This window comes from Podarcis vaucheri (genome assembly GCF_965113315.1).
Source record: "Podarcis vaucheri genome assembly, chromosome: 1".
Lineage (NCBI taxonomy): Eukaryota > Metazoa > Chordata > Lepidosauria > Squamata > Lacertidae > Podarcis > Podarcis vaucheri.
Genome location: NC_138759.1, coordinates 85,058,913 through 85,085,109, shown reverse-complemented (window position 1 = coordinate 85,085,109; position 26,197 = coordinate 85,058,913). Strand labels below are relative to the sequence as shown.

At 45.3% G+C, this 26,197-nt stretch overlaps 1 protein-coding gene across 1 annotated transcript; it reads left to right on the top strand.

Annotated features, from left to right (window-relative positions):
- The first annotated feature begins 899 nt into the window (after window positions 1-899).
- Window positions 900-10,520, top strand: LRRC55 (leucine rich repeat containing 55). Its single transcript, XM_082212748.1, has 3 exons — window positions 900-1,319; window positions 2,477-4,122; window positions 9,306-10,520. The coding sequence occupies exons 2-3, from the start codon at window positions 3,453-3,455 to the stop codon at window positions 9,539-9,541; spliced, it is 906 nt and encodes a 301-aa protein (XP_082068874.1). The 5' UTR covers window positions 900-1,319; window positions 2,477-3,452; the 3' UTR covers window positions 9,542-10,520.
- The last annotated feature ends 15,677 nt before the right edge of the window (window positions 10,521-26,197 follow it).

Here is a 26,197-nt window from a genome sequence, read left to right as displayed (position 1 = left end):
ACCCACCGCTGTGCCTTTGTGAAGTTTAGCTGGCAAAGGATAGATCTGCATTTGTAAAGTCCGTTTCAGGTGGGAGGTCCCTTTGGAGCCTATTGGGATCTTGAAATAAAACCAATTAATATCTACCCAAGGGAGAGCTCCATACACAAAAGGAAAAGAGCAACCTCTCTCCTGGGGTTTTTACACCATCTGTCTTCCCACCAGATGCCAGCAAGAGGCAATGGGGAAAACAGACATGAAACGTCCCCCTAATAGGTGCCAAACCCCCACAGGGAAAGGAGGGAAAATAACTCCACACACACATGTGGAGAGTGTTAAATAACTAATCAAAAGCTCTGTGAGGTGGCCACAGGCCACAAAGGGAAAGCCAATATGGCTTCTGGGCAGGATGTCTGGTGCCTCAAGGTTGTTGGCGAAGAGAAGAGTTGGTCTCCAGGCCTTGTTAAAGCCATCATCTATAGGAAGAGGCAAGGAATTGCCTTCTGACCTTAGATTTATGCCCCCCTTTCTGTAGACACTCAGCTCAGTCCCCCACCCACTCCAAAGAATTATGGGAACTGTAGTTTCCTATGGGTGCTTGGAATTGTAGCTCTGTGAGAGTTCCCAAGATCCTTTGAGGGGGAAATGTTCTTTAAATGTACGGTGTGTTCGCAGTCTAAGAATCCGAGTCAGCAATGAGAAGCTGCTTCCCTGGCATATCTTGTTTATTCCCAGTCTATTCCCCCGGTCTCAATTTCCGTGTCTCTGTGTGTCCCTGTTTGCCTCCTCGTTTTCTGCCCCTGTCTGTCTCCTAGATCTCCAGCCGCCCCCGTCTGCCTGATTCTGCTTTCCCACTCCCTCCAGGATACGTGCCCCCCCCCCATCTCTGGGATTCCGTGGGTGCGCTTTTTATTCCATCCTCTGTTGCTTCATCCTTCTTCTTCTTCTCTCCCCCCCCCCCATCAGCTCAGTGGGGTCTGCAGCCAGCTCTCCTGTTGCTCAGAGATGAGGAGGCAGTTGCTAAGAGACAGTGAAACGTCAGTACCTGGCCCTCAAGGGGAAAAAGAGGGGGGGTGGCGGGAGAGGGAGAAGGAGGGAAGAGGAGGTGGGGAAAGACCTGGCTGAAATCAGAGAGAGAGAGAGAGAGAGAGAGAGCGCGCGCAACAGTAGCTGCAATTCAATGAGAAGACTGTCAGAATCTCTGTCTTTTAGAGGTGCAGATGAAAGAAAGGATGAAAGGAAGCAAGAAGCACAGTTGAATGGGAAGGAACCAGCACAGGAGTCCGCAGCACCAGAGCTGAGCTGAGCTCCAACCAAAAAACAGCCACCCTCTGCTCAGAGTAAGTGTCTCCTTTGAACAAAATAAAATTGATGATGTGACGGGGGAGAAACGAAGAGGGGGTGCCTGTGTGCTGTGCGTCTGTGGGAAAACTAAGGCTTGGGTACTCCCTGCCTTGTGTGAGCAGGGTGTGTCCAGCGGGTGAGGATGGAGGGTGCATTTGACAATGGGGTGTCATGGAGAAGAGGCAGTGGGTAGAAAGAGGACATGGCAAGGATGAGTGGGGAGAGGGCAAATAGGATGTGAGCTCTGCAGGGCATCCAGGTCATTCTTGCTGGAGGAGGAGGAGACAACAGAAAGAGACGGAGAGAGGGGAGAATGGCAGTGGAGAAGGAAGAAAGCTTTGGAAGGAGAGGGATGTGGGAAGAGAGAGGCAAGAATGGAAGCGTGGTCCAAGTTAGGGAAGAGCCTCTAGGAAGTCATGTGCAGAGACTCAGGGACGAAGGAGAGGGATGGTGAGGGATGCAGGGAAATCTGAAACGCAGGCCTAGTTCTCCCAACAGAATAAAATTCAAGTGGTGTGTTTGTGTGGAGGCCCAAAGCTCCTCCACAGCTAATGGTGGAGGAAGGAGCTATGAGCTGCCTCTCAGCAGACCTCTGTGGATGAAAGGGTGGTGCCCTGCAGCTGAGCCTGGACTAGGAAAAGAGAATGTGGGTCATCTTGACTGAAGGACAATGACCAGTTTGTGTGAAACCCAGGGGAGAGCAAAAGTAGGAGTTAGCTGCAGAGATGAGATTTGTAAGGACTTCCCCAAAGTTGAATCTAGTATTTTAATCTGATCGCTTTCACTTTTTTTTTTACATGAATTTACTCCTTTGCCAAATGAGCCATGCCAAAGCTCTCCCCCACCGCTTTTCTTCTCTGCACAAAAGTCTATGGCTGAAACATCAGAAACGCACAGAGGAGGAAGCTGTGTGGAGTCCCCAGAAATATGTCAGATCAGAAATGAGGGGCTGCTGTTGCGGCTTGTGAAAAATGCATGGTGGCTGATACTGTAAAGCAAGGTGAAGGAAGAGGTGAACTATAGTGAAGGCAACCACAAGAAGTATATGAAAGGGGTGGGGAACTGTGGTTCTAGCAGCATCAGGGGGAAGCATGCAAGCTGATCAATACCATGGTTGCTGTGCCTTTGATCCTCATTGCGTTTTCATTGGCAGGTTGCACAGTTAGAGTCTTGTTGCTGCCTGCTGAGAAAGAAGACCAGGCTTAAAGGACAGCATCACAACCTCTTGCCCTTGGCCTTTGGGATCCTGTAGCCATTGTCACACATGGCTTCCACATCAGCACTTCAAAGTCAGAGACACCATGAATCCGTGCAGCTATGGGATTCTGTGGCTCTTTGGTAGTTCCAAACTGAGCAATGACGGCCAACCTTCTTCCCAGAGAAGAGAAACCACAGACTCCTAAGTGGCTTGTGTCCAGCCATTGTTCCTCCTCACCTTTCCAAGAGGACCCCGCCTACACCAGAACAGCAGCACATGGGAAATTAAGCAAGGGGAGCCATTGAACCCTGCAAAGGTCACATTTTGTTTATAAATGCTCCTGTCAAAGGACACCTCAGTTACTCCAGAAGAAGACCATTTCAATGCTCGACAAGTGGAGTCACTGGAAACAACATTTATGGGCCTGATTATATATTTTTTCTGGAGTGACAGAAAACTTCTCTGAGAGGCCTATGTCTCCAGCTAACACAAGGTAAAAAAAAAGGAACACATTGTCTCTTAATTCAAGCTCAAGATATGTAATGCTCAACAAACATGGGTAAAAACCACCAGCTTTATTTACACAGATTATCTCCATAGACCAAGGTGGTCACATGTGCATGTATGCAGGTAAATGTATTTCTTTCCTCTTCTTCATCCTCTTACAGTAAAAAGTTTTTTTTGGCAGCTAAATAAAACTACCAGAAATCATCAGCTTCTGGCCCATTTACAGCCCTTTTTTGGCACATTGTTCTCCCATAGGTGCCTCAAGAGCAGGACAAATAGGGGTTCAATGTCCTCCCATCCTCCCAGTCAGAATGTAGCAGGCTTTCTGTATTGGTGGCTCCCATTTGCTGGGCTGCATCCCTGCCCACTGCTCTCCCCATCCTGATTGGCCTTCCCTCTGCCATGTAGCCTCTAGCTTGCCAAAATGAACGCCCACTGTGTCCAGCTGGGAGGAGAGCAGCTTGCACCCCACTGCTGCCCTGCCATGATACTGACCCCTTTCCTTGTGGCAGCGGTGGTGGTCTTTGCCAGTGCCGTCACTGGCTGCCCGGTCCTGTGCACATGCCGCAGCCAGGTTGTGGATTGCAGTGGGCTTCGGCTCTTTTCGGTGCCGCCAGACCTTCCGTTGGACACCAGGAACCTGAGCCTGGCTCACAACCGCATCGCTACCATTCCTCCCGGATACCTGACCTGCTATTCCGAGCTGAGGGTGTTGGACTTGCGGAACAACTCCCTGGTTGAGTTGCCTGCTGGACTCTTTTTGGCATCGAAGCGGCTCTCCCACTTGGACCTGAGCTACAACAACTTGACTCACGTGGTGGCTGACATGTTCCAAGAGGCCTACAACCTGGTGCACATTGACTTGAGCCACAATCCCTGGCTGAGGAAGGTGCACCCCCAGGCTTTCCGAGGCTTGGTCCAACTGCGTGACCTTGATCTCAGCTATGGGGGCCTGTCTTTCCTCAGCCTTGAAGTCCTGGAGGGTCTCACAGGCCTGGTGACTCTTCAGATTGGAGGCAATCCCTGGGTGTGTGGTTGCACCATGGAGCCACTGCTGAAGTGGTTGAGAAATAGGATCCAGCGATGCATGTCAGGTAGGTGAAATTACATGGCAGTCCAGTTGTTAGCTTCACCTTGGGGGTTCTGTCATTCTGTTCCCTATTACACAACACATTGTGAACTTCTGGGTAAAATGTTGGGTCTCTGTCTCAGCTTGAAATAAAAGCAGCAGTTCTCTCAGAGCGGCTAAGAAGGGCATTTTTGGATCGTGGGATTTGAATCCTGTGCCTTGAGAAAGGCATTCTGCATTTCCCTACCTGATTTAGACCTGCTATGCTAGGAAACAGTCTGTTTTACACATTTTCCTAGGGATTATAAACCACACAATGCCAAAAAAGAGTTTAGAGACAGTTGTAAGTTTCCCCAACCATGCAGCATTTGTGTGTGTGAATTCATTAGATTTTGGTACTTTGCTGCATCTGCAGTTGCAGTTCATGAAAACTGCTATACAGAAATTCAAATAAAGGACAGATTGTACTTGGTTAACTAAACAGGTCACTACTCTCTTCCAAATGGCCTGTTAAAGTTACTAATCAGAATTGCTCTGCTAGAACTATTAGGCAGAGCAGGGAGGTGCTCTCCTTCTCCTAGAATATGAGTCAGGGTAAGAACATCTGGCCACTTCAAGGCTGAGCAGAAATTGCCTCTGAAACAAACAAGGCTTGTTCACACTTCAGCTTGTCCCATGCCTAGAAAGCATGAGTCCAAATGGTTTTCCACTAGAACCACCCTTTCTAGGCATAGGTCTGAGCAGTTTCCCCATTGCCCCTCTCCTTTCCCAGGGAAAACCTGTTCTTTGGCTTTAAATCAGAACCAACAACAGTCCATGGAAAACCCCTTTGCTCCAACTGAACATTAAAGAGCACCATGGGAAGAGCAAGAGGAAGTGTGGATAAGCCTTGACTGAGGGAAGCAGGGTTTTTCTTTCTCCTACTCTTTTCTGACTGTCTGGGTGATAGCTTTGTAACATGTGGCAGCAAAGTACTCACACAGAGTCAGGACAGTCTAAGAAGTGTGGATTACAAACATAGTCACTGGTCAGCACTGTGAGGGGACAAGGGATTCCCTAGTTTCGCTGCTCAGGACTTTGGGACATGGAAGCTGGAAAAGAGCCCCCTGGACCTTGCATGCATGCAGAGTCCTGGGGTTTGGGGTTGTTACTCAGGGGAGTCTCCCATGACATCTAATGGCATCGCCAGATGGAGTAGAGGCAGGCAGAAAATGCCGGGAAGCTCTGCCTCAGCCAGTTCCCATTGCCGTCTCCTTCTGTTAATGTTAATAAAGTTTGGGGCCTAGTTTATCCACATACATCTGCCTCGCTTTTTTATTATTTATGGGACAAAGGTGGGGCAAAGAAGCAGGTGCAGCATGGCAGCTGCTAAAAAGTCCTGTGGCAGCTCTAACTGCACACACACAAAGGCCTGAACCTCATCACACACAACCCGACTCTTCACATCCACTGATTTCCAAGAGCACAGTGAGGATCACCTCCCCATGTGGCTAGAGGCAACAGCTGACTGGCCCTCTGTGAGGTTAGATCCAGGGTGGATAAAAATCAACAATTTTTTAAAAAAACAGATTTTAAAAAATATAAATTGGATTTTTTTTTATTTAAATTGGATTTATTTTATTTTTTTAATTTGATTTTTAAAATAAAATGCTTTTTGGAGGAAAAATCTTTCTGAAGATAGTTTTCTACTCAGTCTAAGCCTTTAAAAAAACGTTTAATCACATCAGTTAACAAACATGGATGCATATGCTATAATGTTATTGTTTTAGCTAAATAAATTGTTTAAGTTGTTATTAAGGAAATGATGATTTTTCTCCTTCCGATAAAGTTGAGCAGAAAAGTTGTCCAACTATAAACAGTTAACTTATTAAAACTCACAATGATTTCATAATTATCGGTCTGTGTATTTCTAAGAGTATAACCAAATCAGGAAATTTTGATATAACTGTAAAAACTACTCTGAAAAATTATTATTCCAAAAATGAAACCTTCATCTGGTTGTAAATATTAAGATTATACCAGCAAGGATGAGTCTTTCTGTAAAAAAAATATGATTTAAATCAAGTCTTACTGACTCGTGATTTAAATCATGATTTAAATTGATTTGATTTACAGTAAATCAAATCCACCCTGGTTAGATCCATTGCACAGAGAGTTTTTAAGGAGCAAAGAGACAGATGAATGAGCCCTTTGGTACCTGGAGGCTGGCAGTGGCAATGCTCCCTTCACCATATAATTGGAGGCCACTGACAACCAGATTTCCACACAATGATGCCACCATGTGCGGAGCTGCCTAGTGACTGCCACCATGCTGCAAATGGCCTTTCAGAAGCACACCGAGGCTTTCTGCTCATTAAAGCCGAGATTTTGTCAGAGCTAGATGGGAATGAGATGTGCTGTACAAGCTGCCCTTGTGACGTGCTGTCACGCTGCTCTGCTCTCCCTGCGTCCTTGTAGTGACAGATCCCCAGCTCACATTGGGAATCATAAATCAGCATCCTCTCCCACTCTCCATTGATTTTTTTCTCCCCTCCCTGACATTAGTCCTTTCCTGACCTTCTTGCTTATCTCACGAGCTGCAAGCAAGGGAACCTGGAGACAGGAAATCCTGCCCTTGCGGAGCCAGAAGAAGGCAGTCCTGCTTTAGCAATCATTCTCATCTCCTTGGAGCATCAATTCTATTTACATTTCCCAGCCATCTCTGTGACTGATGTATAGCAGACAATGACGGAGAAGGATGCCATCCATCTCCAGCTTTGGCAATGATGCACGGGGTGACTGTTGGTTTTCTGATTTGGTGCCCTCATCCAATTTATGTGTCGTGATGTCTTCTTAGCAAACATAAGCGGAGAGGAAGATTATCTGTCTTGTGCACCTTCTTCTAGTTTCTTAAGATGGCAAGTCTAAACTTCCCAGTGAGTTTTCATTAGTGCTTAACATTCAGGTAGTGGTTACCCTCTGCAAAGCTCGGTTCCGCTAGTCCAAACTGACTCTTTACTGCTGAATCAGAGCAAACGTCAGTTGGCTTTTTCAAGGATTGACAAATTGCGTGCAGACAGCAAAGGCGCAGGCAGGCAGATGGAGCCTGAGAAAGATCTGACAAAGTCCCTTCTTGGGCTCCACCTATCTGCACCTTTGAGGAAGCCCCACACCACTTCAGCTAATGCGAGCCAGAGTTGTATTGTGGGGTGGGAGACTTCCTGTCCCCCAGCTGAGCAGTTCAGTGAAGCCTCTCTGCCCCTCTGACTCTACTGAGCCAGAGGGGCATGGAGGCTTGCTCAGTAGAGCTGGGCAATATATCTTGGTTTCCCTAAAGTGGGGAGGAAGCAGCAGCTGAGAAACATTCCAGACATTGTAATATGTCAGTATATTGCAGCGCAGTCATACCTTGGATCTCAAACGCCTTAGCTCCCTAATAAATCAGCCCCCCGGATGATGGAAACTCAGAAGTGAGTGTTCTGGTTTTTGAATCTTCTTTAGGAAGCTGAATGTCTGACAGGGCTTCCAAGGCTTCCGATTGGCTGCAGGAGCTTCCTGCAGCCAATCAGAAGCCATGCTTTGGTTTCCGAACATTTTGGAAGTCAAACGGACTTCCAGAATGGATTCTGTTCTACTTTCAAGGAACAGCTGTATTTAGCTACTGAAAACCAGATATCGCCCAGCCCTACTCCCCACCAGATACACACATGTAGGACCAATCTACACTGGTGAGTTATAATGTTATAAATGTGTTATAAAATATGACACCAGGGAAAGCTGTACAGCAGTCAATGGAAAACTGCATTGAGAGCTATATAACGGTTTTTCCTAGTTTTTTTTAGATCAGTGTAGATCCAGTCGTAGTCTCCCTGAACAAAGATACATTGTATATCAGGGAGTATATCAGTGTGCAGTCCTTCTCCCTAGTTGTCTATGAGCAAGGAGGATTTTGCTTTTGTTATGCTTTTTCCTGATGGGGGAGCATTCAGAAATGAGACACACACACCTCCCCCGTCTGGCATGTTATAAGCCATGAAAAAAAAGCTTCACAGTTTGATTCTACTGCAGGTGTAAATTGGTTTTCTTGCAGCAGCTTTCTCCAACCTGGTGCTCTCTGAAAGTTTTGGATTATGGCTTCCTAGCATCCTCAACCAGAACAGAGGTCACTAAGATGCAGAAGGCTGTCTTATAGTCTGTGTTACAAATTAGAATGAGATGTGGGTAGAGATCATAGACTGGTGATGGGGTAGAAGAAAGAAAATTGAAGAATGGTTAAGGTGAGCCCAGTTGTTATTTCTTGAAAGCATCTACCTAATTTAATCTGGTGTGTGATACAATCCCTGATAGTTATATTCTACTTCCCTTGTCAGGGGCAAAAATGAATGCTTCTGAATACCAGTTAATAATCATAATAATAAGCATCAGTAATAAGGGGGGGCTGGGAGTATCTTCAGGGGTAGAGAGGAAGAGGCACTTGCACACATATGGGGTGGAATAGCAAACAACACTGAAACTGGGGTATTAAAAAGAGACTAAAGTAGCTGTTTGTATCTGTCAGGGGGTAATGTGAATTGAGAGGTTACTGTGCATAACAACCACTCATTGTGCACATTTACCAGACCTCATGGAAAATGTGCATTTAATCTCTCCATGAATGGATAGTTGTACACATTTCCTGGTCAATGTACATAATCTCCTGTAGGTCTTGGAGAGTGTGCATATATTGACTGAATTTTGCACAATCTCTGGCTGTTGTTGTTGTTCCTCTCATTGTGCATAATCTCCCAACAGACCTTGGGGATAGCTGTGTTTTGATTTACCTATTGTTTCAGGAATTCTACACTGAATTCATCCTGCATCCCTAATTACAGCTAGAAGTCTGGGTGTTCCTAGAACATATCTTGTCATGAAAATGTTTGAGAATTTATTGCCACCTGCCTCTTGGTTCTGAAGAGCCATTGGTAGAGCATCTGCTTTGCATTCTTTGCACGTAGGACTATGATTGTCCCCTGCCTCATGAAACCCTGGAGAGCTGTTGCCTGTCAGTTTTGACATCATGGAACTAGATGGGTCAAGGATCTAATTTCCTATCTTCCTGTAGGCAGCTTCCTATAATATCTGATGAGACCAGAGAGGCATGGGTTGGGAAAGGAGGAGAAATGGCCCTCTTCTCTGGGTGTTCCTCTGTGTTTGTGGGTGCTGGCATGACCCTCTTGGTTCTTGTTGCAGATACTGAGTTGGCGGAGTGCCGGGAGCCACCCGAAGTGGAAGGAGCCCCTTTGTTTTCACTGACGGAGGAGAGCTTCAAGGCCTGCCACCTGACCTTGACACTGGATGACTATCTCTTCATTGCCTTTGTGGGCTTTGTCGTCTCCATTGCTTCTGTGGCCACCAATTTCCTGCTGGGCATCACTGCCAATTGCTGCCACCGCTGGAGCAAGGCGAGTGAGGATGAGGAGATGTAGCCACACGGCCTGCTCCTTCCTGCTGCTCCTGCGCCACCCACTGCCAGGGGGGAGCCAAGGGCTATCAAGTTCAGGGAAAGCGAAGTGACTTGTCTTTTCCCTGGTGTGCCATTTCCTTGGGCCTACCCCCCAACCACCAACCCCTGTACAATAACAGCAGATTGCCGCTCACCAATCTTTCTGAGGGCTCATTCAGACTTCCTTTCATGCTGTGCTTCTAGGCACAATCCACACTTGAAAGAGCTGTGTCCAAGTGCTCCCACCACTGAAAACCCACTCTGAACCAGAGCAAATGGCAATCTGCGGGAAATCTGTATTGCCAGTTCAGGCAACCAACCAACCGAGTTCTCCAGCCTTTGCTTGAAGAGCAGATTTTCAGAGGGGGGGAGTGCTTGGACATGGCACTCTAAAGTGCAGACCTATGCCTAGAAAGCACAGGGTGAAAGGTAAGTGTGACTGAGCCCTTACTAGGTACAGGGGATGGGGCCAGCCAGGGTAGGGAGATTGAAGTGTGCCTTGTACAATCCTCTTCGCACTGGAAACAGCCAGCAAGCCATGTCCTGGAAAACGACCGAAAGACATTGATAGACACTCGAACCATTCGCCATCCTTTGCTTTCCTCATCTCTCATGCCTTGTTGCACCTTTCTCAGTCAATGCCTTGAATGCACGGCTGTAGCATAAACACACTTTTCCACATGCACATCACACTGACTGGCCTGGGAAAATCAAAGGTTTCCTCTTTGGAGGTCTGAAGCGCTCTGTTTCTCGAACCATCCCATACCATCATTGCATACATTCTTTCCCAAGCATGAAAGAACTGTGTTTTTAAAACCATTCTTAACAAGTCCCAGTGGCCCAGTCTCTCAATCTATTCTTATTTGCAGCAGTGCCATCAAGCTCCCCAAGCAGATTTTGGAGACCCCCAAAAATATGAGGGCCAGAGAACCCACCTCAGATAAAACTACTTTCCAGTCCAACTGCTAATCATTTAGCATAGATGGTGCTACAATTTATACAAGTGTCTCCTGCTTTTGTGACTGGCTCCTTGAAAGGAGGGGAAACCTTAAAACAAGTTCCCTTGCCAGTAGTCTTTAGCTCAGAAGGGAGGAGACAGTGCACAGTCTAGCCAAGTTGGTCTGAAGTGTACATGGCTGAGGTTAGACCAAGGCTACAGACCAGAGCCGATTATATTGGCAGACTCCCTTTGAAATTAACCATGAACGGAAAAAATATAGGCTACAAAGGGGAAACCCAAAGCTGCCAATGCTAAAACTTTTCTGGAGAATGATGTTTTTAATGGGGATAACGTGGTAAGATCTTGCCCAAGGAGTGAAGGGCTGCCTTGTTTTTTGAAACATCTAAGGATATGATATATTATGGTTTGCAAATCCTCCCTAGTATCTGCAGCTTTGTTTTTCCTCAGAACTGTTTTAGACTAATTTGGCGAGGCAAACATTCCTGGTTGCAGATTCCTATTACCCCAGAAGGAATGAGTGTTCAAGCACTTTAAGGGTGCTTCCAGACTTGTTTCTTGAACATTTGTCCTTCCTAATTTGTTTCCAGGGAGATTAGATGCTGCTGGCAATTTATTCATTCTGATTTATTCGCAGGGAGGTTAGACAACGTTGTAACATAACAAAGCAAATGTTACATGCACCAGTGCACTTTCCTGTCACTTATGGGGGGGGGGAGCGAATCCAGTTGACTAGAATTGTGCAACCTGAATTTGCCAGTATGTGATTGAATCCCACCCTAAAATAGCAGCCTGTTTGTCCCTGGTTTGAGAGTTGTTCTTTTGTTGTTGCACTCAAAGCTCGGGCAGCAGGTGGTGCTACAAGTCAGGGCTGAAAGCAGCAAGGCACAGTCCAAGTGAGGGGGAGCTTGGAAGGACTTGTGAAGCTTAGGTCTGCTGGAGACTGCTTGTTTCTCTTGATCACAACCAACTATTCTGGAGGGAAGGAAGTTTGCATTGGAAGGGACGGTGACTCTGGCCAAAGCCATCTGATTCTCACGGCCCTTTGCTGTCTCCATTCATGCAGCATCCCCCAGAACATTTTCATCTGCCATTATCCTTGCAAAGCCACCAAGGTGCGAGCAAAGGGGCAAATTCATATGGGAGTATGCATTTCCCAGGTCACATAGGAAGCCTGTGTCAGGGGCGGGATTCAAATTGAATTCATCTCAACTTCAACCATTACATACACAGTCTTCAGTCTGCAAATCCGGCTCCTATAAATTGGTCTGAAGACCAGACGAATGCAGCCAAGGACCTTCATCGATGACTGTGCATCATTGTTCCCATCCAGACTCGCCGTGCCAAGGCTCATAGCAACAAAGCCGGACATGAGGATTCTGATGCCTAGCTGGCGTGTTAAACTATAAGACCACAGCCAATGTTCCCTGCTGGGGAACCACCTTATAAAGCCTATAACTATCTCTTAGAGATTTCTGTGTGCGCTGAGCATAGCTAACGTATTTTGAAACTTGTACTTTTTTTTAGGTTTTGCATAGAAATAGGACCAAACAAGAGACTGAACGCTGCAGGGATGGGGGGATTGGAGAGAGGAGGGTGGGAGGACAGAGCACTTCCACTGTTCTCACCCAGTCTCACCAAAATCAGGAAGACAGCAGGTAAAACTGTCCTTAAAGGGCAGGATCTTTTCAGAGTGCACTCACATAACCATCATTTCTTCATGTGCCATGCTAGGATCTTTCCCCCTCAAACACTCCACGGTGAGATCAGCTTGGAGTTGAGTGTTTTCACCAACCGCAGCTGACCTTTTCATTCTTTAGAGTGAGGCAACCTGCATCAGGCAGAGGATGTCAGGCAGCAAGTTGTCAATCATTTATATGGATGGTGATGATCAATTCGACCATGAGGGAAGCACTTCAGTGTTCAGCTTCAGACATCAGAACGTGTTGGACTATCTCTGACACTGTTATAGATTCAGGAAACCTAAGAAATTGTCACATGCCCTTCACAAAAATCACATTTTCACACTGATCTCACTACCAAGTGATGGGGAGCACTGTGACGGGGGGGGTGATATCAAATGACCCTAAATGTTTGCCTTTATGTGATTTTCAGGATCTGGAAACTGGTTTATTCAGGGCTAAATTCTGATAGGCCTTCATTCGTGAGCTAGAATTGCATTATTGTTCCCATACCCTGTAGTGAATTGCCTGTATTTAGCTGTCATGAACTGCAGAGGACTATTTCAAGGTGCGCTTAAGGATCTCAGCCCCACTGCAGTTTTTTATTGGTATTGGCTTGGTTGTCCCTCTGATGGCCACACTGAGAAAATGGGCTTTCACTCTAGAGTTGCAGAAAATAGAACAACGTCCGCAGATAGCCATGGCTAAGGGCAGCTCTCAATTTCATACTGAAAGTTCATGCCACCCAAGTGAAAAAAATATTTGGAGATCTTTCCAACAGGAAAAAGCAACATAGGTCTGCTCTAGTTAAAAACAACTACTACTACAACAACATAGAATGGCATCTGGTACTTCTTTTTTCTATTATGTATATTGAGAATAATGTCTGCTGGCCTGTGATAAGTAGGTTCCTCTCTTTCTTGTAGTTTTGCACAGCAATGCAAAACAGTAGATCTCATTCACCCCAGCAAGACTGACTTGATTTTTGTCCAATCTTTCCAAAACTCATTAAAATAACAAGCATCATTTATACATCAGGATGCCTTTCAGTCTGCGTCTTAGTTTTTGATTGCATTGACATAGTTGGTTCCAGTTTAAAGATCGATGTGGTTTACCAGAGAGAGAGATTGAGAGAGATCATAACCCAGCGCTTGTTTGGGGGAAGTCAGGGGCTGGCAATGACCAAAAGGGCGTTTTGATAACCTGAGCAAAAGTTCAGCAGCAGTTCAGCTAGTGAGAAGGAGGTCTTATGATTGTCCATGACACGCTCACGTCACGCCTCCACCCACATTTACTGTCCCATTGCATAGTCACTAAAAGTGGGTCAGGTGCGGAGCAATAAATGTTGGTCTCAGCACAGATCCTCATGTCCATCTGCATCAAGCAAAATGTCCCAGATATAGAGCAGGAACCAACATCAATTTACAGCCTTTTGCAATTCAGCTCACACGGGATAGTTATGTAATCAGTGCGGAGCTGACCAGCAGCTTTTTGCTGGTGTAGGCATAGCTGTGTGAGAATATATTTTCTGGAAAGAAACCTACCGTATTTTTTGCTCTATAAGACTCACTTTTTCCCTCCTAAAAAGTAAGGGGAAATGTGTGTGCGTCTTATGGAGCGAATGCAGGCTGCGCAGCTATCTCAGAAGCCAGAACAGCAAGAGGGATCGCTGCTTTCACTGCGCAGCGATCCCTCTTGTTGTTCTGGCATCTGAAATTCAGAATATTTTTTTCCTTGTTTTCCCCTTCCAAAAACTAGGTGCGTCTTATGGTCTGGTGCGTCTTATAGAGCGAAAAATACGGTAGTTTGATACCCTGATCGCAGAGGCTGGGAATCTACTTCCCAGGTCTGCTTCTAAATTAAAGATATGAGTACTCTTTTGTGTCAAGTCTGGATCTGAGAAAAGGGGGGGTGGAATCAATTAGTGCAGAAATATACAAGGAGAATAAGCTTTGCCATGCCTTCTGAGGTAGTTTCATGTATGATCCTTCTCTCTTTGCATTCAGCATATTTCTTCAGACACAGGGATCATTGCAAGATGATTTTGTGTTTTTTAGATATCCAGCAAAAAGCAGCAACTGAGCATTTACGTATCCTAATTGAGTGGGACATAAATGCTTCTGCTTGTAAGCTGAGCAGATTTTGCTGGTGCATCTCTTAAGGCTGGCTTCCCTCAAATTGGTGCTAAAGAGGGGGTTTTCTAGGGGAAAGCAGTAGGGTAAAAGCAAAACTGCCTAGAAAGGATCCAAACATCGAAAGCACAGGACAACTGCTTGCTTGGGTGCTTTCTAGGCCCAGGACAAACAAGTGTGGACAAGCCCTGTGTCTTACTAACACATGCTGTCTTCTCTCTTTTCTCCAAATATTTCACTTTTTGCTTTTGAAAGATTTGAGAATGTCATGAGACATAAAGTTGTCAAATAAAAAAAAAAATCCAACAGCAAAACAGTCCACTTCAGAATTGCAGCATCTCACCCATAAATATAGTGCTCCCTGATGCTAGATCTGTCAGGCTCTATGTAACTTTGTAATGTGTTTTAAGGAATTTCAGAGCTAAGTCTTTGGAGCTTTGTGAACCAACAGCATCTGTTCTACAAAGATAAGCAGAACTGAGCTGTCTGTTCAACGAAGATATGTGGAGAACTTAGAGGGCTTCACTGAACATTTAAAACTAAGATCTAATTTGCATATCATTATATATATATTCAAAATTTCGCTACGCAACTCTGAGGGCATAGTCCAGTCATCAATAATCTTATTTGAATGATGGCCAAGCCAGGATTCCGTAGCCCAGGATCTGACTATCACCAGTGCTCTTTTTTTCTTTTTTTCTTTTCTTTTTTTTAGAAAAAGAGATGCTGGAGCTCACCGTTAACTTCTCCCTTGCTCTGCTAGAATGGCAATGGCACCCACCTGAGAGGTGCCAAAGCTGAGCTCTGGTGAGCTCCGGCTGAAAGAAAGCTTTGACTATCACAATTACATTTTGAATTTGGTGCAATTCCAAAAATTTACATTCGCAGGGCAGTTTTGAAACTGAAAGTATGGACAAAATTGGTCTGAGCACTTCTTTCCCCTCCATCAAACTCTATGAACCTGGTATTGCCTCTTTTTGTTGGAGATTCAGAGAGCACCGTTAACCGAGAGATAGGATCAAACATCCCTTTACATTCAAAGCATCTGGCAAGGGCACAACCTGTGGCAGGAAGAGGTTCAGGATCAGCAAGATCCGAAAGTGGGAAAGGAACAGAAGCCATGCATGAGAACCTGGAAAGTTTGGAAGCAAAAGTCATAGAAATGTCTGTGTGTGTGTGTGTGTGTGTGTGCACGCGCACCAAAGTATCAAAGTAGTAAGACCCCTGTGTTAAAAATTACAGCATGAGCTAAGCCAATTTCCTATAAGCTATGCAGGGACATTTAAAGCAAACCATAGGTCAGTAGGAGGAAGTACTAATTCCGTACTCTCTCATGAAAGCCACTGATTATCTCCAGTGTCAGAGGCAGTATACCAGTTGCTGAAGATCTGGAGAAGGAGAAGCCTATGGCTCTCACACCCTGTTGGAGGGCTTCACATAGGCATTGGTTGGCCGCTATGAGAAGTATGGTTGGTCACTATGAGAATGCTGGACAAGATAGGACTTTAGTCTCATCCAGCAGGGTTTTCATATGTTCTCTCCATCTCTCCCCCCTCCTCTTTCTCCCCCTCCCTCCCTCCCTCTCTGTCATGCACACATGCACACCCATTATTCAAAAACTGCTCCTCTTTAACCAATGCAACACTGATCCACTAGAGGGGGGGACCGGCTAGGGGGAAATTGGGTGGGGTGGGTATTCTACAGACTGACTAAAGGTTCATCACAAACATCCTCCCACCTGCCAGTGTTGCACTTTGAATACTCCCACCCCACATTCTAGAAAATCAGTGCAGCTCATATTGGTGTAGCGCAAAGGTTGTGCAATCTTAGCAGCCGATTTGATCCTCAGCTGGTGGATTAAAAGAGGAAATTCCATTTAAAGCGCACACACAAACACACACACACGTTTTCTCATGTTATCCATGAAGAAGTAGGGTTGCCTAAGATTCAGGATAAAGCGCCTCCTTTTGGAAATCCCCCCCCCGACGTCAATTCCGCCTTTGAAATCCCAGTAATGTCTGAGAAAATCTGGACATATGGCAGCCCTAGGAAGATGCCATAGAGTGAATGCTTACACATTTCAACCAGCAAACAAATTCCAGTCAGATTTCTGGACATTTTCAAGTCAGGCAGCCTGATTAAAATAATGGATGGACTGATCCCCAACCACCATACAAGTTTTTGAGGGGAGGGATCAACATAATTGCTCCATATCCAGCAAATGCAAAGGGACTCAGGATTTCCACTGCTCACAAGAGATAACCTGGGCATTTCAATAGAAGGAGATGCAACTTTGCAAGCCAAGTTTGATCCCTGTATTGCATGGGGACCTCATAAGAACATAAAAAAGCCCTTAGAAAGGAACCCATTCCTGAAGGGGCTCCATGTGCACATCGTAGCACACAAAGAACTCTGGAGGGGAGGAATTAACTTGCACTTAAATCTTTCTTTGGTATCACTTTGTCTTACGGTTTTTAAATAGTTAAAAGGGGGTGCATCTATAACATTTTCATGGGTATTCACAACTGTTTTGGAGCAAAATCAAAGAGAATTCAAAACACAAGCAACTAAAAGTTCAGAGTCTGGCACTTTTGTTTGCCAACAAGTACATCCAAAAGCAGATAATGTTTTAGCATGAGCTAAAACTTTCACAAGGGACAGTATTTTCTTTTTTAAAATCTTGTAAAAATCTTGTGTTTTGTGATACTTCCTCTTAAGAGTATCTTGAGCTATCTCTCATGATGTTCTGCTTCCTCTCCATGAGGCTTTCCTTCCTCTTTTCATTCTCCTTCCCTTTTGGTGGCTCTGTTCCATCTCTCTCTCTCTCTCTCTCTCTCTCTCTCTCTCTCTCTCTCACACACACACACACACACACACACACACACGGGGGGGGAGAGAGGGAGAGGGAGAGAGAGAGAGAGAGAGATGGTTGCACAAAGTAAGGTGATTTAAAACATGGACATGTTTTCCAAAATAAATTGAAACATTCTTAATTGTTTCTCCATAAACCTAGAGATTCATGTAGTTTTAAAATCTATGTAGATTCAATACATAGATGTAGATTTGGTGGCTGCATATTATTATTTGCCATACCTCTTTTGAAACACATGAATGCATAACTTGTGGCCAACTAAGCCAAATTCAGCCCATCTATTGTGGTGTGTTCATGCCTGGCAAACCCCATGTGGATCCCATGCTGGCAAAATCAAAGGAAAGGACAGACAGCCACATGTTTGACGGACCCTGTTCTCCTTGTCATTCATTGTTTTATGTATCCTGTCAAGGCCTTTTTTTGTTTTTTTACACCAATGACAATACAGCATTATCTCTTACTTGACTGGAACACCCAGTGAGTGCTTTTCATGTGCGAGTGGGTCATCAAAGATCAAATACCGCCAATAGCTGACACCTCAAATAATGACACTTGTCAGTGGGGTCCATTCTCATGTTCATCTCGGAGTCATCGAGTGACGAGGAGTCAAGCAATGTGTATTCATGTGTGAGTGTACACTGCGCTTGGCATCTTTACGAGGAGTCCTGAATGACAGTGTCATGGGTTGCAGGGTGTCTGTGTCAAGTCTGCTTTTCTGTTTATATCTGTGCAACAGTGTTTTTGGAGACTGCCTGTCCATTCAACCTGGGTGGCCATAACTTTGAGCACAATGCCTGCATCATGCATATGCAGCCGTTCCTGCGAACTCGCAGCCTTGTGGTCTTCTGTGAGCAAGAGGATGTTCAAAGAAGCAAATGCCTACAGGGATGTGGCAGATTTTTCCTTGCTGTACATGTGCCTTCCTGCTCACGCAGGGTCCCGGTGGCCAGACGGAAAGAAAAGCCCTTCTGTAGCTATAAAGGGAAAAAACAAAAAGCCACATGCAGTCTGGAGAGTGCATTAGGAGTGTTTTCCCTGGTTCTTTCTCCCGATCACGCTTCCTGTTATTCTTCAGCACAGCTTTGAGAAGAGCCTCGCTAGATCAGGCCAAAGGCCCATCTAGACAAGCATCCTGGTCTCTCAGGGGCCAACCGCATGTCTATGGGAAGCTGGCAAGGAGGACCTGAGCACGCCAGCACCCTCTCCACTTGTGAATCCAAGCCCACCTCAAAAGGAACTAGGTGGCTTAACATGGTTGATGCTGCCATTGGTGCAAAAAGTCAGCCTCAAAATTCCTAGAATTTCATCTGGAAATTTTCATCAGTTTTCACTGAGGGGTTAATTTGGGGGTTCTTGTGAAGATTCCCTTTCACAATAGAAAATAAAACAGGAAAGGGATGTATAAAGTTTGCTTTCCTCATAACTTGGGGGGATACACACAATAACCTCTCTTCCTAGTGTCTTTAGTTTCCCACTGTTCTCTGATGGTTAGATTTTCTTATGAATGTACCCATTGCATGCAGCCAGGTTTATATTCCACCCCATTTTGAAAAGTCTTTCGAAAAACTAAAAATGTGAAGCATATAAACCAAACCACATTAGAATATTTTTGCAACGACAACAATCTGACCACAGCAGAAATGAAGGACTCTACTTATCAAAAATGCTATTGTATGAATTTCTGTCTATTTTGGAAAGTTATTTGTCTGTTGGTTATGCACTTGCATACGTCTTAAGAGCTAGTAGCCAAATTTTGCATGATGGTTCCTGAGATTAAGGAGCAGGCCTTCATCTATGTTTGGATACAATTGGACAACATTTTGATTCAAGGTTGTGGACTGAACTTTTCGAAACTGCACTGAGTTTTACTCCTGATTTCTAAACTGCACAGATTTGGGGGTTTTGTAGAATTCCCATGCAGTGTGAGGTACAAGGACTGCCTGTGCTCTTTTTGCAACTGGAGAGCACATTTGCTTAACAAGGGGAAATGTTTGTCCCCTTATGCTATACTGAAAGAAAAGAACCATTTCCCCCAATATCATGTCTGCAACAAAAAGAACCATTTCAGGAACTACAATAGTAACAAACAAATAATGCTACTTAAATCGCAATGAATGTAAAGATCAGTAATGAAAACGTACTCCTTTTCTCTGGCTCTTTTATTTGCAGAGCACAGCGAACAAACACTCCACACAGACAAGTGTAGAGTGCAGGACAATGTGAAATCATAGCCATAACCCAGAAAATGGTCCCATAATACACTTGAAAACAAAAATAGTACATTTTCAATTAATCATGCATCAGTGAAACCTACCGATTGAGAGGCTTCATTTCAAGCTATCAAACCACATTAGTCTGGGTTCTAGGATAAAGTTGAGGAAGTTCATGAAGGGAAAGTTTCCTGTCTGTTCCTTCTTCCTGTGACCCCCTAAAATGCATATCTGTTGGGTCTGAGAGGACATCTTGAAAAATGTGTTATGGAGAGGCTGTGGATGGAGTATCTGCTTCTGGCAGAAGGGATGAATCGCCTGAAATTGGGCAAGGGGTTGTGGGCTTTTGAAGCGTAAAAATGGACTGGATACTTAGAACCAGGTCTGGAGACTGGGTTCAAATCCCCACTCCCTACTCAGCCATGAAGTTCACCAAAGTCACCTTAGGCCATTCCCCATCTCTCAGCCTAATCTACCTCACAGGTTTATTGTGAGGATAAAAAGTGGGGGAAGAACCATGTGTGCCGCCAATAAGCCAGCCTTGGAGGGGCTGTATTGCTGACCTTCCTTCCCAGAACTGTGCATCACTGCTGCTTGCTGAGAGGCATAGGTGCCAACTCCTTGGGGCCCTGGATGCCAGAGCACCCTCAGAATTCCCCATGAAGGGGCTGGGCACTCACAGATATTGGTGCCAGGGCCATGCACACTGCATGGCACCTACGGCCCTGGGCACCCACGGTCATGGGGCCAAGTTGGCACTCCTGCTGACAGAGAGGGGCAAGGCAGTGGGAGCTCAGCATGGTGTGGGCACAGCACAGGCACAGTGGTGGTAGACTGCCTCTGTTGCTGTGCCCACATCACTGACAGCTCCTCTTTTCCCTAGTCAGTCCTGTGGGCATCCACAGATTTTTCATATTAAAGACGCTGGGTAATGCAGGGTAGGAGCCAGGCGTGTGGAGAGCGACTGGTTTCTATTTTAAAGTTTCCTTCTACTGCGGACTCAAAACAGCATTTGAACATTAGCAGGAGTCAGAGGTCACTGCAAACATTGTGTATTTGGAGGCCACAAGTCTCAGAGGTCAAACAGCAGCTGGCACTCATGTCCTGGCGGAGATTACCTTACGAAGGCTTGCCTTGCCCTGCTTTCTCCCCCAAGGACCAACAATATATCTTATATCATCCCCAGATGCATTGTGCTGGCAACAGATTCCATTCACATCTCCTCTGCTCATTCATCTGCATCAGACCTTTCTAATTGTGAAGCTAAAGGTGGATTTTGGCCGGAAAACTTGAGGAAGTAACAGAAGTGAAGGCAAACAAAACTTACTGGGGGCGGGAGCTTAGGTTACTGTGCCATCTATTCTCAAGTGTCTTTTCAATTCTAGGCTAGTCGTCCTGAATCTCCATTTAAATATTGTACTGGATTAATTAGTCAATGTTAATTACTGTTAGGCCTACATTTGTCCACACTGCAACACTTCTAACTGCACTAGTATAAGCCACCCTGATCGTCTTCTAGAAAATGCTGGGAACCAAAGGGTTGGTCTAGCTGTGAATACCTGTCTTTGCTCGCATGACCCACTTACAAGGCAAATGCATGCTGACTTACCTCCAAGATAGGGTTGCCATATCTCAAAAAGTGAAAATACGGACACAAAAGTTGCTGAGCGTTTTTGGGCAAAGTTGTTGAGCTTCAAGATTATTGCAATAATGTATGTAAAGTACATTGAGAGGAAGCGTGGCAAAGTGGTCAGAGTGCTGATCATCTCTCAGCCCGCCCTACCTTACAGAGTTGTTGTGAATATGACACTGCTGTCGCGTGTGCAGATGGCTGCCATTGGCCTGAACAACTGCATCCTCCTGTGGATGGGAATGGAGGGCACTCCTGCAAGCCCACTCCCAAAGTCTTTGCACATGTCCCCTCCCTCCCCGTTCAGTCCCCAACCATCCTTGCATTGCACAAGGAAATCTGGAATGGTCTTCTACCTGTGCTTGCTTGAATGGGAGCAGCCTCCTTTGCACAACCAGGGACCTTGCTTTGTCAGATCACAAAGAGGGTTCTTCTAATCACATTTAATCAAACCCTAGTGGAAACTCCCACACAACACACGGGCGAGGAGGGCAATGCTCCTAAAGACATCTGGAGTGGATGCTCTGCTCTGAATCTGAAATACCATCACTCTCAGTTCGCACTTCAAGGGAGGTAGAAATGGAGATCCACATTTCAGTTGCTGCTAGACCACCCCAACTCAGGTGATAAGTAACATGTTGCCAGAAAAAAGAGGACAAAACAGGTGGCCGATTTCCCTAATTGCATATGTTAATCCATGCAGATCTAGAAAAAAAATTCTATTATTTAAATAAAGAATTAAGTTCTGTCTTACTAACCAGTGGCAGAGCTTCATGCTCTGGCACCGGAGGGGGGGGGGGCGGAGAGCAGTCGGGGGCAGGGCTGGTGTGCATCCTGGGGGCATGATGCATGTCCTGGGGGTATGGCACGTCGCCTGTGGGGGCATGGCACCCAGCTCGGGCAGGAGAGCAGCTGCAATGGCACCCCATCGGGATTGTCAGAGGTGGTGTGCTCCCCCCGCACTCCTCTTCCTCCGCCAGTGTTACTAACTTGGTTAAGAGTTATTTGAGACTGACTGCAAGGCTATAGAAAGAGGTGGTACAGTGAACTTTCGAAAAGCTTTCAACAAGGTAGCTCACCAAAGACTCCTGAGTAAGGACTCACTCACCCACACTTCCCTTTATCCCTTGATTTCTTCCATTTGTCCCATGATTTCTGGGCACAGGTCCAAGAGGAATTTCTTTTGTTCTGTCACTTTCCCCAGGAAAACCTGTTGTTTACAAATGAATCGGAACAAGCATCAATCTGCAGAAAACTCGATTGACGTTTGTTCCAATTCAGCAGTAAACAGTGGGTTGCGCAGGGAAAATGGCAGGGCAAACGATAAGCCTCTTGGACCTATGCCTAAAAATCATGTCACAAATGTAAGTGTGGATGAGCCCTAAGCTTTAAAATCATGGAATAAGATAGGGCTGCCATGCGTCCTGGTTTTCCAGGACATGTCCTGGAATTTGCCTCCGAAAATGGTGCCCTGGATTATTTTTTGGAAATTGGGCAAATATCCCAGAAAACCGTGCCAAAAATGCCTTTAAAAGCTCCAAAACTCAAAAATTATTTTTGCTTTTACTAAAAAAAAAAAAAAAGCTCAACAAGGTGGAATTTCTGGAAGGTGGTGCTTTGTCATGGATCACAGGCCAGTCAATCAAAAAATCACTTTTTTGGTGTTTTTGTAAAAAAGGGATTGTGGATAGAAAAATGGCAGACATGTGTTGGGGCAAAAAAAATTCTAAATTTCACATATGTGCTCTTGGGGCTTGAACCAGTGACTGACAAGGAACAAGATTTTGGAGTAATAGTGGATAGCTCAAGAAAGATGCCAGTGCTATCATTCCTCCTAGTTTTTATGTTTGGAAGTAAGTTAACACCCCAACTGCTGGTACATGTGTAGTGAGGAAATACATTGTGCTCCCACTGAACTGGTAGAGATGTATTTATTTATTATTACTTTTATATCTCACCTTTTTTCCAAGAAGCTCAAGGTAGCATATATGGTCCTCTTCCTCCATATTTTATCTTTTTACCATGTGAGGTACGTTGGGCTTAGTGGCAATGACTGGCCCAAGATAAGGTTCATGGGGATTTTCAGTAAGGTTCATGGGGATTTGAACCCTGATCTCCCAGGCTCCCACATCCTCACCACTACACCACACTGGCTCCCATTTGAGGGGTTGCATTTCACCCCACACAAAGCCCTTTTTGTTCTTCCCATTTTCGACTTGGATCTCACACACAGGACACTGGGCCGTGCCTCAATAACTCAAAGAGGAACTTCAGAATAACATTTGCATCCTTTTGACTGTCACCTTATCCTGCTCACAGCCCCAGAGATATTTATTCTTCCTGTTTGTCCATGTCACGGGTTTGTGACTGATTTAATGCTGCTATCTCAAGGCCATGTAGCCCTGGCTCACAGATGCTAAAGAAGACAGAGACTGGTCTTCTCTCCAGGGAGCCATCAACAACCCAAAGACACATGGCAGAAAATTCCTGCTGCAAGAGTGCCAAAGAGTTATCAGCCACAGTACTCCTGTTTGTTCCTAAGGGGGAATCAGCATTGTCTCCTGACCTAGGCCATTGCAGGCAGATGCCACATCAGCAATTTGGGAGATAAAGAAAGGGAAAGACGGTAGCTCAGCGGAAGACATCTAGGTCCAAGTCTCAAACCTACTTCTCCTAGAAATGAGAGTAGGTTATGTCATTTCTTTATGGAAGACCCTGTCACCTACTTCTGTCTCCTCAGTTGTACACTGTCATCCTGAGCAACAGAATTTATCACCCTCTCCCAGTTGTTAACATCCTCATTGAGTAGCAAAGCTTAGAATGTCTCTTACTGTCATCTGCATTTTATTTGTCCTGCCCAGCAGTATTTATCTTTCCTGTTTGCTGGAAGCAAGAGGCCTGGAAGCTAATTTTCTTGAGCCTTCTTTCCTGGTTTACGGTTCCAGTTTGCTCCTTTTGTTTCCCACAGGGGAAGCCTGATCCTTAACAGCTGGGGCCAGATCTACCAAACACAAGGTACCATGGAGCCCTTTGATCTGAGGGTTTGAAATTCCTCACCTTGTCTCCCAGAAGGAAGGGAAAACAAAACAGGCTGGATTTCACTTTGCTGGCAGAGAAGTCCTCAGGACACATGTTGAGTTCATCTCAGTGGCACCTTGCTTGCAAGATTAGAGAGGCAACCCAAAGGTCTATGTCAAATTCAGATGTGGTTGTTTCAGGGCATCACCAAACCCAGAGTTGCCTTGCCAACTGGCCCTTATTTTGAGGGTCATCTCTTACTCCCCAAATGTCACACCTTCACTCAACCAACCAGTTATTGCAATTTCACAGAGTATATTATTAAATCATCCTTTAAAAAGTGAAGGAAGCCACATGGGTCCATGAGAAGAATCCCCAAACCCACAGCCACAAATCAAAATGTGTTGACTTCATATATCCCTGGTCACACACCCTTTAGTTAGGTTCCCTGAACAATTCAAGACCAGGTTACCTGAATGACCACCTACCCCTGTATAGACCTGTAAATTACTTGGATCATCTGGGGAAATTATACTCATGGCACTGTACCTTACAGAATATCACATGGCTGTGACCCAAAAATGAGCATCTTTTGCCATTGCCCCTATGATTGATTGATTGATTGATTGATTGATTGATTTGCAATGACCCTCCCTCTGCCACACATGAAGCATCACCCATCAGCTGCTTCAGACATCTCGAGTGAACACATATCTTCTTGCCCAGCTTTTCCCTGAGCCCTGCTGTTACTCAATGCCTGCTTCATCTGCTTTTAAGTGGCACTTTAGCATACCTCTCGGAAATGCTTAAATATCAAGTGATTTAGAAATGCTTTAAATTCAGTCAATAGATTGCTCTGTCTAGCATGTGTCTGTCCTTCCTTGTTCTTCATACTTGATTCTGCAGTAGCTTTGTGCTATGATGATGCCATCTCTGTTTTCTTCTCCCCCTGTTCTCATCATTCAGAAGAGACTTATTTTGGAACTTTAGTTGGAAAAGGATTTTTAGACAAATTTATGCATATAGAGTTCTATATGCAACTTCTTGTATCTGTGAAGAATGGAACCTATGCAGGGAGAGGCAGGTGATCAAAGATTGACAGGTACCCAGAGGCAAACTTCAGAAGGTGGCTGTGAGCATAACACCCTACTTGTGAACTTTACTTCCACAGGCTTAAAAATGCCAAGTTGCACCTGCTGATATTCTTTTTCCCACACACACAGCTGAGAGACCATATGGGGTAGATAGAGGTTAGCCTTCCCCAAGCCAAACATAGCACAGAATTGGGTTGTGACAGCTGGACTGCCTCTTTAGTCACATGCTTGAATCAGGAGGGAGGAAAGGAGATCTCTGGTAGTGGCCAGCAACCAGTATCTAGGCCTGCAGAGTGCAAACTTCATCTAGTAACACACTTTCCTATATTAGCACATATAATTGGCTAAATGGAGACCAAACTGACTGCCAAGTAGGGCTGCCATATACCCGGAAATTCCGGGATTCGGCTGCTAGAAACAGTGTCCGGGTGGGAATCGCTTAAATGTCCGGCAAAATCCGGACGTATGACAACCCATGTTGAGTGTAGATTTGGGCAAATTTCCTTATTGCAAGCCTGTTGCCAAGCCTATTTGAAAATTCCTCTCTGGCTACAATTTGCCTCCCAGCCTCTCTGTTTTGCCATGCTTTTGCCAAACGCAAAGAGAGCCTTAGAGCAGGGGTGGGGGAACTGTGGCCCTCCAGATATTGCTGGGCCACATTTCCCATTGTATTCTGGTCATTGGCCATGATGGGTGAGGCTGATGGGAGCTGGAGTGACACTTGCAGGACCACAGCTTCTCTATACCTGTGCAAGCGGATGATTCACTTATAGTTGGATTGCCTGTTGTGCTTTCATGCTGAACAAATTTCAGCCTCAGTCTCTTTCTCTGAAGCACCCACAGTTTTTACCCTGGCAGCCTTTTTGAAATTCTCAGGCCCAGCATCTATAGGTGACCAAGCTAAGCATGCAAGAACTGGTTCCTTTTGACCTAATGCAATTTTGAATACTTCTAATGGAATCTTGTGTGATTTTTATTTTTTGCGCTTCGAATCACAGAACTGTAGAGTTGGGAAAGAACCCAAGGGTCATGTAGTCATCTAG

Bases quoted from the DNA above. Each gene is read 5' to 3' on its own strand.
- LRRC55 (XM_082212748.1), top strand. From the start codon at position 3,453: ATGAACGCCCACTGTGTCCAGCTGGGAGGAGAGCAGCTTGCACCCCAC. The intron at 4,123-9,305 runs GTAGGTGAAATT...TTCTTGTTGCAG, and splicing joins GATCCAGCGATGCATGTCAG to ATACTGAGTTGGCGGAGTGC.